The 12,797-nt window shown below is 41.5% G+C and overlaps 3 protein-coding genes across 3 annotated transcripts; 2 read left to right on the top strand and 1 right to left on the bottom strand.

Annotated features, from left to right (window-relative positions):
* Positions 1-777: 777 nt before the first annotated feature.
* On the top strand, positions 778-4,885 carry pars2 (prolyl-tRNA synthetase 2, mitochondrial). The gene is made up of 4 exons (XM_076722206.1): positions 778-939; positions 1,755-2,091; positions 3,008-3,253; positions 3,362-4,885. Exons 2-4 carry the CDS (start codon positions 1,768-1,770, stop codon positions 4,241-4,243), a joined length of 1,452 nt encoding a protein of 483 aa, XP_076578321.1. The 5' UTR covers positions 778-939; positions 1,755-1,767; the 3' UTR covers positions 4,244-4,885.
* Positions 4,886-5,695: 810 nt separating this feature from the next.
* Positions 5,696-9,987, top strand: ttc4 (tetratricopeptide repeat domain 4). Its single transcript, XM_076727227.1, has 10 exons — positions 5,696-5,963; positions 6,131-6,248; positions 6,364-6,525; positions 6,663-6,740; positions 6,880-7,004; positions 7,094-7,180; positions 7,538-7,779; positions 7,866-7,950; positions 8,271-8,353; positions 9,700-9,987. Exons 1-10 carry the CDS (start codon positions 5,853-5,855, stop codon positions 9,797-9,799), a joined length of 1,191 nt encoding a protein of 396 aa, XP_076583342.1. The 5' UTR covers positions 5,696-5,852; the 3' UTR covers positions 9,800-9,987.
* A 1,103-nt stretch (positions 9,988-11,090) lies between these two features.
* LOC143317987 (cornifelin-like) lies at positions 11,091-12,571 on the bottom strand. Its single transcript, XM_076725824.1, has 4 exons — positions 12,536-12,571; positions 11,758-11,859; positions 11,422-11,609; positions 11,091-11,312 (listed from the first exon to the last, which is right to left on the bottom strand). The coding sequence occupies exons 2-4, from the start codon at positions 11,822-11,824 to the stop codon at positions 11,091-11,093; spliced, it is 477 nt and encodes a 158-aa protein (XP_076581939.1). The 5' UTR covers positions 11,825-11,859; positions 12,536-12,571.
* Positions 12,572-12,797: the final 226 nt, after the last annotated feature.

The raw sequence follows: 12,797 nt of genomic DNA on the forward strand, positions 1-12,797 counted from the left end.
CTGCAGGAGGTGGGAGGGTATGGAGTCCAGTCGACAGGTAGTGGGGCGAGAGTCGAGCAGAAGGTTGGAGACTTGCTCCTCTGTGACATGGGAAAATGAGGAGAGCGAAGCTCTGTTAGCTGGTGGTATCCTACCGAGTTGGTCAGGCTCAGAGAACTGGTTGCTGATGGTCAAAACCTTATCAGTGAAGAAGGATGCAAATTGATCGGCTGTGAGCAAAGTTGAGGGTGGAGGCAGGGGGAATATTCAGCCTTTTGTTCCCAAAAACAACATAAATGATGAGGCCAGTGTCCCTATTAAGGATGATATGAGCATTTTTATGAACACACATGCATGCTGGCCCATCATATCACCAACGCAAACTAACCTGCACAGTCACCCACCTTCCTGGGGAGATATTGAATTAGGTGGACAGCACACATCTGTGCAGGCTTTCTCAACCAGTCTACAACCTTATGAGTGATAAAAACTCAGATATGATGTCCATGCTTAGGAAATAACAAAACATAACTTAATATTTAATACTTTAAAAGCTTGTGTGAGGAAAAAAAAAAACATTGCCTGTACACTCCTAGCTCGATCTGGAGAACTGTCATGTTGTATACTGTTACTGAGGTTTTTCATAAAAATGCAAAAGCAAGCAAACGACACACTAATAATAACAGATAAACACAAAAAAGATAATAATATAATAAACAAACTGCTGTTTATCAGTGTTTAAGACTCCCTCGCGTCGCCTCTGCGTCTGTACTTCTCCAGACCTGAAGGTGGCGATCTAACGCTGGAGCGACCGGACTAAAGGCGTGTTGCTGAGGAAGACAGCATGGTGGAGGGACCTTCAATGTTTAGCATTTTGTCAGCTTTACGGACATGTTATTCTTTGCTTATTTACTCAAGTAATCTACTCGGGACAGCCAGACTGTAGCTATCGACCCCAAGGTGAGTCTTATTCAGTCGTTGTGCGAACATATCGGTGTTGCGTGCTACTGTAGAAGCTAACCGTAGCTAGCTAAACTGCTACACTGGTCATCAGGGCAGGATTTGGTAACGTGCAGCTCTGAACTGTCACTGCTGTGGACACTTTGGGCTTCAGTCACTGGCAGCTACATTTTCAATCACTGCATTACTGCCATATAAATATGGTTTATTCCAAGGATTAACTTAAATGGATACTTGTCCGAGTTGTGACGACCTTGACTTCACCTGTTTACTACTTACATGCAGCTAGTATCATTTAGCGTAGCACTTCAAAATCCTATATATTTGTGTATTTTGGTAGAGTAAGACCTCTAATTCTGTGGGTTGTTTACGTTAAAGTAGTGCTACAATATAAAAATCCATTTTAAGTAAAGGTCTTAAAGATCCCACTTTTGTAAACGTGCATTAGGCCTATCAGCAAAATGTACTAAAATATAATAATCAAACAAAAAAGTGGAAAAAGTGAAAGTACTCATCGTGCATGTCCAACAAGAGTGTTAACGTAGTATAAAGTAGAATAAGATAGAAAAATCAAGTGAAGTAGATTTACCTCTGATTTGTAGGTAAGTACACACTACTTGAGTAAATGTACTTTAGGACTGTAACATTACTTGTTTGTTTTAGAAAATATCAGAAAACAGAGAAAATGATAGCATGCCACCAGACTTTTTTTTGTCAGAAACTGAAACCAGAGAGTAATATGAAAAATATTGCTAATGTTTTTTCTCTCAGTTGACTAATTGTTTCAGCTCTAACAGATTTATCATGTCTCATAGGCCTGGGTCCACCATGGGGCTCATAATGAATCAGATTTGGCCGAGAGTCTTCCAGCGCCTCCACAGAACCTCAGTGCTTCCCAGGAGGAGCCATTCAGCGTGTGCTGAGCATGTCACTTCTCCTGCCTCCACCAACTCCAGACATACCAAGCCCACACTCTTGGTGTCCCGCCTCTACCAGCCTTCAAGCCTGCGTGATGTGGGGCAGGACACCCGTCTGCAAGGAGAGCTGACGTGTAAGAGCCAAAGGCTCATGCAGCTGGCTGGGCTTATCCATCCATCCAACCCGGGTTGTTACTACTACCTTCCTGCTACTGTCCGCTCCATGGAGAAGCTGGTGAGACTTTTTTTTTTTACACCTCCAGTAAGCATGGTGAAGCTGGTTGTGTCCACAAACAAATACTTTGATCCCTAGAGATGTTTCTGACATGAATCTCTGACCCAGCTATGTAAAGTCAAATGAAATATAGAAAAAGACACAGATTCAAAGACTTGTGAATCATACAAGTGTACGTTGAGGTATTAATTAAGGTCTGAATTCTTTTTTTAATTCTTTTTCTTTCTATTTAGTTTTTCTGCTGGACAGGTTATTTTTGTTTTTGATGTATAGTTTTTAGAATTCAGCTGTTTGTGAAATTGGTTCATTTGTTTAACTGTAGTTCATGTCTGGATTTTGCTGTTTGACAGATACATAGACTAGAAAATAAATCTCATACATATGCTTATTTGGTTTCTGGTAATATGTCTGACAGTAATCCACGACTGCACACTAGAGCAAAAATGTGGTTTGTGACCCCTCAAAACAAAGCCATGTCTAGTTTTGGCCCCTTGTCAGAAGTTGCATGTCTGCAAAATATGGACAGTTAAGAATCCAGTGTGGAGAATTTAGTGTCATCTAGTGGTGAAGTTGCAGATTGCAACCAACTGAATACCCCTGGCCTTTTTCAGATTGATTTATTCAAAATATTTCAGAGGCCTGAGGCAGTAAAATAATGTAGTGATTCATTAAAAGAAAGAGAGAGAGATTACAGGAAAGCCTGAAAAAGCCGCATCATTTTGCGTTGCAGAAATATGCGTTTCCTTCCTCCATATGCTTCTAATTATTTGAGGATCATTTTTCCACCCACTGGGGGCTGGTCCCAGATCCAAGATTGGAACCACTGCATTTGATCATAAATGTAACGAAGCAGGATGCAGGGCTGAGTGTAAATGTTATCATTTAACATGTAACAACTGCTGTCTTAAATCAACAGATCAGAGTAATTGACCAAGAGATGCAGGGGATCGGTGGGCAGAAGCTGGACATGCCCAGTTTGTGCTCAGCTGAACTCTGGAAAACCAGTGATCGCTGGGATTTGATGGGAAAGGAGCTGTTCCGCCTGAAAGACCGCCACGGAAGCGACTACTGCTTGTCCCCTACGCACGAGGAAGCAGTGACGACGCTGGTCGCTCACCAGACGACCCTCTCCTACAAACAGTTACCTCTGCTTCTTTATCAGGTAATCTCTCTAGTTGCCATGAGTGATACTTGTTTGATATCTGTTGTTGTGCAGTTCTCACATTCCGACTTCTTTTTTAAAAAAAAAAACAAAAAAACAAAAAAACAGATCACCCGTAAATTCCGAGACGAACCAAAGCCGAAGTTTGGTCTGCTTCGAGGGAGGGAGTTCTACATGAAGGACATGTACTCGTTCGATGTGAGTGAAGAAGCAGCTTACGAGACCTATGAATCGGTGTGCCAGGCATATACCAGGCTCTTCGCCCGGCTGGGTCTGCGTTGCGTTCAGGTGCAGGCAGACACTGGCAACATCGGCGGTAAACTGTCCCACGAGTTCCAGCTGCCAGCAGACATTGGTGAGGACAGGCTTCTGCTGTGCGGGAACTGCTCCTTCTCTGCTAATGAAGAGACGATGTCAACAGACAGAACTGACTGCCCACAGTGCAAAACTGGCACACTGGTTCAGTCAAAGGGCATAGAGGTCGGCCACACCTTTTACCTGGGTACAAAGTACTCTCATGTGTTCAATGCCACCTTCAGCAATGCCCAGAACAAGTCTCGTGTTGCAGAGATGGGCTGCTATGGTCTTGGGGTAACCCGTATTCTCGCTGCAGCCATTGAGGTAATGTCAACAGAAGAGGGGATCCGCTGGCCGGGCCTTCTCGCCCCTTACCAGGTGTGTGTTTTACCTCCAAAGAAAGGCAGTAAGGAGGACAAGGCGATGGTCTTAGCTGAAGAACTGGTGCAAGCTGTGGGAGATGCTCTGCCTGCCTTGAGAGGTGAAGTTGTGTTTGATGACCGGACACAGATGACCATTGGAAAGAGGCTGAAGGATGCCAACAGACTGGGCTACCCGTATGTTATTGTAGTAGGACAGGGAGCTGTAGAGGAAACCCCCAGGTTTGAGGTGATCTGTCAGCAGACAGGTGAGACGATGTTTCTCAGTAAAGATGGACTGTTCGATCTTCTGGGAAGAGTGGAAACTGTATGAAAAGCAACTCTGGAAATCAGTGTTTTATGTTTCTGTGTGTTCTTTGTTGCAAGTAAAATGTCTCTGAGGTGGTGGGAAAGAAGATTAAAGACTTGTATATATGTTTGTGTCTTATGCCATCAAGAGGACAGTAAGTTTCTTTTTGTTTTACGTTATGAAACACATGATTTACATGCAGGTTTGCATTGCTGATTGACAGAAATTTACTGTCACAACAAAAGCTTGATAATGGACTGCAGGATATTAAATTTAATGTCACAATTTGATTGGTGTTTTTTTTTTAAACATGAGCCCACAGAGGACAACAGAATTAATGACCATTGGCTGTTGTGTTCTAATCTGGATTTGTATCTGTAGCATACAGCTGCTATCACAGCACAGCACAATGCTGGTATTTGGCTAATATTGTAAATGCAACCATGACATGAAAGTCAGGGAAAAACAAAATAAGACAACCATTTCCACTGGTGGAAGAAGAATTCGGGTTGTTTACTTAAGCAGAGGTATCACAATGTATAGTGCAAACAGTGCATTGCAAGTGAAAATACTGAAGTAGCTCAGTATGCTGGTGATCCACATTTAAAAGTATCATTGCATGAAATTTATTTACTCTTATGAAAGCAACATTTTATTGTTGCTGGTAAAAGACAAAAAAAAACAAAAAAACATTTTAGCTACTTTATATGAAACTGGCTCCTCAAGTAGTGACAATGCATCATTGTCCAACCATCCATTTTCACCCACTTTATCCGGGCCGGGTCGCGGGCATCATATTGTCTTAACAGATTTATGAATAAAATCTTAATCCTTAGCTTTTGAACAAATGAGTAAAAGTACAATCATTTCCTCTTAAACACAGTGAAAGTGTAAAGTAGCATACCAAAATAAAATACATTTACCTTAAAATGTACTTAGGCAGTTTGTACCACCTCCTCATCACTTTACCATTTACCATTTACAAAGTGGGAAATAGTTTTGAGATCTCAAACAGAAGTGTCAATATCCCAAAATAAGTCCTGCATTCAGAGCACAACCATCAGAAACAACATGGCTCACTATGCAGAACTGCAACGTTTGAGATATACTGTATTTAAAATGTCATTATTGCTACTTAAAAGCAGGAATTCATTATTTTAACCAAATTATACTCTGTTAGCAGATTGGTTTGCAGCAGTTCATCATATCTAATGTAATCGTTTGTTTATCAAAAAATATGCGAATGAGGTTAGGTAAAATTTACAATATTTCCTTCGCAAATGCATTTGTTGAACTACGAAGAAGCATAAAAGGAAACACTCTAGAAAATACCATTTACGTTCAAAGTGACGTCAGGAAGCTACATCACTAAATGTTTACAGTTATTTTCCATATCCGCCGGTTTGATAATGACAAGTGGTCATCGTCTGCTGGCGAGGCCGTGGTGGAACAAAGATACCGGTGACGTGTTTCTGCACGGACTTTTCTTAGGTCGTACGGCCCAAACACATGTGTAAACAAGGAGCTGGACATGTTCTAAAGTACGTGGCGATTGTACAGTAATATGTCGCACTTTGTATAAAATTTGTAAACAACACAAAAGTCCTTTAAAACATATCAATATTGATCCAAAATGGCGTCCTCGGAGGTGCAGTATGAGAGCGACGATGGCATGGACGAGTTCATGGACAAATTCAAGACCGAGAGATATAAAAATGGCTTCTCTGAAAACAACTGGGAAGAGGTAAGACACTAAAGGTTGTCAACTGTAACCAGAAAGTCATTCTATGAAAGTAAGCCGTGTAAACCCTAGTGGTGTTTTTGTAAGCTAGCGTTAGCAAGCTAGCTGTTACCGTGACAAGTCAGTTATCTGTCAACCCGCAATGATCCCTCTGTGTCTGTCTCATTCAGGAGTTTAACAAAGTCCCCATGTTCATGAAAACAGCCCCTGAAGAGATTGACCCCAAAGTATACCCAGAACTAGCTTGTCTACAGGCCATCATCCATGATGAAGATCGACCCCCACAAGGTAGATGAACCGCCAGTCCCTGAAGCGACGCCTGTTGTCGTCCGTGGAAACTGGAAACAGCTTTGAAAGTTTGGCAAACTTAATGATTCAGTTCATTTGTTCTATTCCATCCCAGAGCAAGCAAAGAGCCTGAAGGACGAGGGAAATGCGTTTTTCAAAGAGAAGAACTACCAAAAGGCCATACTGTCCTACACAGCAGGTTTGAAGAAGAAATGTGGCGACCAGGAACTGGACACTGTCCTCCTCACCAACCGAGCCGCAGCGCACTTCCACCTGGGTAAGGATTTCTCTTTCACATGCCAGGATCACTCATTCACAGCATGGTGACACACAAGTGTATCAAGCATGGGGAATATGAATTGTTGTGAGGTTGCTTACAAAGAGTTTATTTCAGGTCTGGTTTATATCACACAGGTAACATGCGCTCCGCACTGAATGATGCAACAGCTGCAAAGAAGATCAAACCAGACCACCTTAAAGCCTTGATCAGAGGTCTGTCACTTTTTTTTTTTTCTAAACTATGACATTAAACTTGGTTAGAAATCTTTGAATATCATAGTAGTACGTAGACAGCAAAACAGTGCTTGGATGAAGGACAAAATCAATCACGTGCTCCTCTGTGCTTCTGCAGGTGTTCAGTGTTGTGTAGAGCTGCGCATGTTTGCAGAGGCCATCCAGTGGTGTGATGAGGGACTCAAGGCCCATCCCACTGACAAGAAGCTGCAGGAGCTGAGAGCGGCAGCAGATAAACACAAGGTGCAATCACTGAAAGGTTCGGTTGACTTTGGGGTGGAGGTCTTCGTTTCGGCAAAGCGTAAAGTCCTGTTTTTGTTTTTGTGCCTCAGAGAGCAGCAGAGAGAGATGCCAGGAAGGCCAAGGCCAAAGAAAAAAAGATGCACAGTGAGAAAGAAGCTCTTCTGGCTGCTATAAAGGTAAGCACCTTATTTAAAACTGTAATACATACCGTGTTAAACCTGAAAGGATGTGTCAGATCTGCCACAGAGGGTATGTTAACAAGGGAAGTTCCTAATGACAAATATCCTTGATGTTTAAACTTAAACTAGCTGACTAGTCTAAAAGTAAGAAAACACTCTGTCCATCATCCTGTAATTTAAAGTGATAATAAGTTTAACTGACTAGTATTTCTGGTGCCGACTACTGAGTTGGGTTGTAATGTTTAATTGACGAGTCGACTCATTACACACATCCCTAATGTAACCACGATGTAAGATCTACCTGTCTGTAGTTCCGTAGTGATTATCGGATGCATTTTTGTGTGTGTTATGCAGGACCGAGGCATCAAGCTCCTCCAGCCTGCGCAGCCCCGTCAGCGTGGTTCAGACAGTGAGGATGAAGATGAAGGCTCCTCAGCAGCGATATCACAGCTGAGCCTGGACGGCCTCAGCTCTCAGGAGGTGACAGGCGCTCAGGTCTTCCTGGACGAGCAGGGCTCCCTGCACTGGCCTGTTCTCTTCCTCTACCCTGAGCACCAGCAGAGTGACTTCATCTCTGCTTTCTGTGAGAATAACTGGTAAACTGGTCTTTTTGTCTCCTCGTGCATGTGTCTTGATTTGGTGTATTTCTCTGCTTTTAATTTTTTTATTCATCTCGTTCCAGTTTCATAGATCACCTGGCAGTCATGTTTGGAGAAGAACTTCCACCTTGGGACACGGACAGAAAATACCACCCACAAAATTTGCAGGTTTGTGTGTTTTGCCTCAATATTATTCAGTCATGGCGGAATAAGGAATCACCCCCCCATCGTGAAGAAGTGAACATACTGTGTCATTTTTTTCTGTTCTGTTCTGCGTCCTTACTATTGTGAAACAGAGTGATAACTTGACTTTTGATATTATATATTATGGACCGAAATTCAGTTATTACTTTCAAATAAGTACAAGTACGCAAGAGTGCAACTGTCAAACAGTGATTATGTTTCATGACCAAAACCAGTGTCGTTGAAATGACACTGATCAATTTGTAATCCAGATGAACCTCATTTGACTTTTCCTCACTTTCCAGCTGTACTTTGAAGATGAACAGAAGGAGACACTCTACCAAGTGGACCCAGAGACGCCACTTTTAAAAGTGTTGCAGCATAAAAGGTACACGTGTTGAGATAAAGTCTGTTTTTCATGAAGTGAGGTCTCATTTGGATTGATTTGATTTACACTATTGACCTTGAGAATTCGTCGTTTTGATTTGCTGGCAGGTGTCCATCATTTTTTGGTGCAACCCTGCTTCCAAAAAAGTTGGGATGCTCTCCAAAACATACATAAAACAGAATGTGATCATTTGCAAAACCTTTTTGACATTTACTCAACTGAATATAGAAGTATAGAAACAACATATTCAATGTTTGACCTCATCAACTTCATTGATTTTTTGTAAATATATGCTAAATATATGTTATATAAAATATACGTTGTCTGTAAACACAGTTCATTTGCAATGAGTGCATTCTGTTTATTTACATTTTGCACAGCGTCCTAACTTTTCTGGAATCAGGATTATAATTTATGTTTTAAAGTGCGTCTCCTTTTTGTCTTATTCAGCCTAAAATGAGTTTTTGATATTGTGTGTTAAATATAGCAGCCTTCATTTTGAGTTTCCAGAAATGTCAGTGGTTATTAGCACTGTCAAAATTGGCCAAAAATGACATTCAAATGTTCGCTCTAAAAAATCAAACCATTCAAATACGTGTTTTTGTGCATTTTCTTCATAAGTGGGAAAACCAGTACAACAAGAGACATACTACCTGTGTATTATTTTAACGTCCTTTATGTTTAACCAGAAACAGCTGCTATATCGGTCTGGCCAAAGCCACCAGACTCCATTCATAAAACAGTAATTTTATCATCGTAAAACACACTTGATTCAAACATGACAGAAACAAAATATAACTCAGCAAAACCACCCTGGTTGGTCTTTCCATTGTTCCAGCAATCATCACATATTCTGGTTTGGTTGAAATAAACTCTTAATTCACCGAAGCGGGACAGGAGCAAGACAGAGGGTGGACATCAGAGAAGCAGCGCATGGAGCCAGAAGATTCAACATTTTCATATCTAATTCAGGAATTATTTTCACAGGACTGGAGTGTGACCAGAGAGACTTAAATATGTCAGACTTCAACAGATTTTCTTCCGTAAAATAAAAAAAATAAAAAAAAGTAATTACTGGACAATAGAAACTAGTTTTGTGACTCCTGTCTGTCATGCTGTACCGTCAGTGCAGTAATTTGATGACACATATCTCCTCTTTGGCGGGTGCTCATGGTGTAGACGGCGTGATAAGCTCTGAGTAGTATGTTCCTGCTCATGCATTGTCCAGTGCAGTTGAGGAATGTAGTATATGGGAGGAAGTTATCTGTTAGAGAATATATATCTGTCTGTCAAGTTGCACAGGCTTCCTTCACACTCTTGTCTCTGTTTTTCTCTCTTGTTCACAGGTTTTTTGTCAAGGCGGGCACTCCCAGTTTCATCGCTCTGGTAAATGGTTCGTCGTTTGGGAAGCAGTTTTTAACAGGGAAGAAAATACAAGGATTGTGAAAACACTGGCCTTCAAATCTTGGACTTTTGATACTCAAAATTCTCTGACTTTGTTCTTGAAAAATACAGCAGGACACACTGACAGCAAATATCACTTTATTCCAAATGAACTCAGAACAACTGAGATCTGTAAAAGTCTTTTCTTTCTGTCTGTACAAATATAACCTGCAGATTGAAAACAGCGTAAAGACATTTGGTTCAAGTGCTTCATTAAACAAATTAATGACGAGAAGAATGAAATGTAGAAGGTATAAAAAGTCATGCATGGAAAAAGGACAGCAAAGCCTTCTCCTTCACTCCTTCAGAACTTCTGCAGCCTTGACGTGTAGACAGGAAAAACTGGGCTTTTGCCTTGTGACAACAGAGTGAGTGCCTTTATCTCATTTGTTTAGTTTGCTGAAGCCCTTTGCTCTAGTAGGATCAAAGCTGTAGTTGCAGGTAGCCTCCTGGTAGAAGCTCTGGCTTCTGATTGGCCGACAGAATCAGAAGCCAGTGTTGCATCGCTGCCTGTTTCCATGCTCTTGACACCACTTGTGTTTTTGAGATTTTTTAAAACAGGGCTTGTGTGGAGGGGATTTTTTTGGAGAAGGAAGAAGGCAACACCCTGTGAAGAAATAACCCGTGTGTGAGGACAAGGCATGAAACATTCTATGCAGATGACTAACGTTTGCCAGGCGAGGTGTTTGAATGCAGGTGATTGAACCAGCTTTTCGACTTTGTTTAGCAAGCCTTTCTGTCATTACAAGAGACAACTCAGCCACGCATGAATGTATGGCAGGCGTGAATAATTAATTAGTAAGATGCTCTTGCCAAGTCATCCTCTGAGCACTTCATGTTCATAAAAACATTGTTCCTCATGCAAGAACCACTCACACAGATCTGTTCTTTAGTGGCTCTGTCAGAATTTGTTCCTCTTGTGTACAAACAAAACTCACGAGTGGTCCAGACCTGCAGTACAGATAGTCCGCTTGTCTCCACAGGGGAAAGACATCTGACCCGAAATCCCACTGAACCTGAATGAATGTGGAGCTTGAGTAAGATACTGAAATGAACAAATACAAAATACATATAGACAAACTTAAAGTTGTAATGTTGTTGTAGTGTTTTGAAGTGTAGCTTAAGGTCAAATGACTGACTTCTAACTTATTATCAAGTATTACTGTAGTTAGAGCCTAATTTTCATGATTACACAAAGTCATTTGGTCTGTGTGTAACAAAACAAACAGCAGCGTGCTCTGAATCGCATTTCCTTCACATGACACAGCAGACAAATGAGAAGCCCTGAAGCTCCTTATGCCGTCACGATGACCCCTGCTTGGTTCATAAAACCAGTTTGGGGTGGATTTGCATGCATCATCATCATCACTGGCGCTGGCTGCATGTTGACAGTGGTTTCAGCGTGCACGTTGATGACGGTGGGGACTTTTTTGCGATGTTTCAGCTCGCGATGCATCTGACACCAGGAGCACCACGTGCAGAAGCAGGAAATTGCAATGTCCTTACAGAGAGAGCCCTGCGGGGCGCCAAAGAGAAATCTATGTAAAGTTCCAAAATTAACAGGGCTTCACTTTTATTCAACGTGTCGTGAAATTCTGTACACATCAGCTTTACGTGAATCATACCTTGATACCATATCTGTTTCGAATGGCAGCCCTTAGAGACAAGACGGCAGGAGGAGCACACAGAGGTATCCCAAAGGCTGCTGCTATGGCAGGGCTGCATATGTCGCATAATGGAAGGCAGTTGTTCTCTCCAAATCTTCCTGAAACTGTGCAGGCGAGGCAGGGGCAGCACCAGAAGCCATAGCAGCCTGAAAAATACAGAGATACACCAGCCGAGTGTTACAAACCCTCACAAGTGGCTTTGCATTACTAGAGAAGGTCATAGAAATGAGAGAAATAAGACATTTAATAATGCAAAAAATAGAAAATAGTTAAATTTCTGGTGTTGATTCTTACAAGTACTGGCGTCCTCAAAGCAGTCGAGAAGACCGCTGCTCCAGTCTGTCAAGGGCTTGTCTGCCATTGGTCAACTTTAGCCACGGAGGGTCAACTATGAACCTGTTAACAGAGACATCAGAGCAAAAGCTGAAATAGATGACAGAACGCTCATATCTCAGAACATGATATGCAGAGGAGTACACTGAGTTAATCTCACCACTACATCCAGAGGAACTCGTTTCTGTACCACATATTTATCTTCTGCACTACACGATCTGATTAGAGTTCCAAGCAGCTTCTTGCAAAACGTGAGAAAATTTGTCTGTGGTAACACCCAAACAAACGACCTTCCTTTTAGCCCTGTTGCTTTCCCTTTGACTAACAAATACCACCTACAATGCAACAGCCTTGGGCAAACAAATATCTCGTGCTACTTGGAAAACGTCTGAACAGGATGTGTAGACTGATTGTGTATAAAATACAGTAAAAGCCTTTGGCTGTACAACTCAGATCATCCTAAACTGACACCATATGAGAAAAATACCATAAATGTACTGCTGATTAGCGACAACATCAAGTAGATTACTAAATGATAGCCCGCGGTAAATACTAATAACATTTGGAAATACCCAGGATGCCTCTTCTGTTTTTGTGGTGAGGCTAATATGAATTGTCAAAAAGTGCTGCGTGAGGCTGTGTTAAAACAAATTTCTCTTCATCTTCCGTTATAACTGAACTTTTACAGCATTTAAAGTTTCATTGAACTGCTAGAAACAAGCAAACCTAGAGGTCTCACCTGATCGAGCTGGACTGCCTTCCTCTTCACTCTGACACTGTGAATGAATGCAAGGACATGGTTTTGGATTATGAATGGCATCTGGTCCACGTCAACGGGTAAACACAAGCAATGCAGAAAAACTTGAATCTATTGAATAAAGAAATGAAATCGAAACTTTGGGTTAAGAAGAGTTTGGCTTTTGTTTAATTCCTGCATCCAAGTGAAATATAAATGTTCACTTTTCCCCTTCAAAATACAGGAACATACAAAGCTGAACTGC

This window comes from Chaetodon auriga, chromosome 3 (assembly GCF_051107435.1).
Source record: "Chaetodon auriga isolate fChaAug3 chromosome 3, fChaAug3.hap1, whole genome shotgun sequence".
In the NCBI taxonomy this organism is placed as follows: domain Eukaryota; kingdom Metazoa; phylum Chordata; class Actinopteri; order Chaetodontiformes; family Chaetodontidae; genus Chaetodon; species Chaetodon auriga.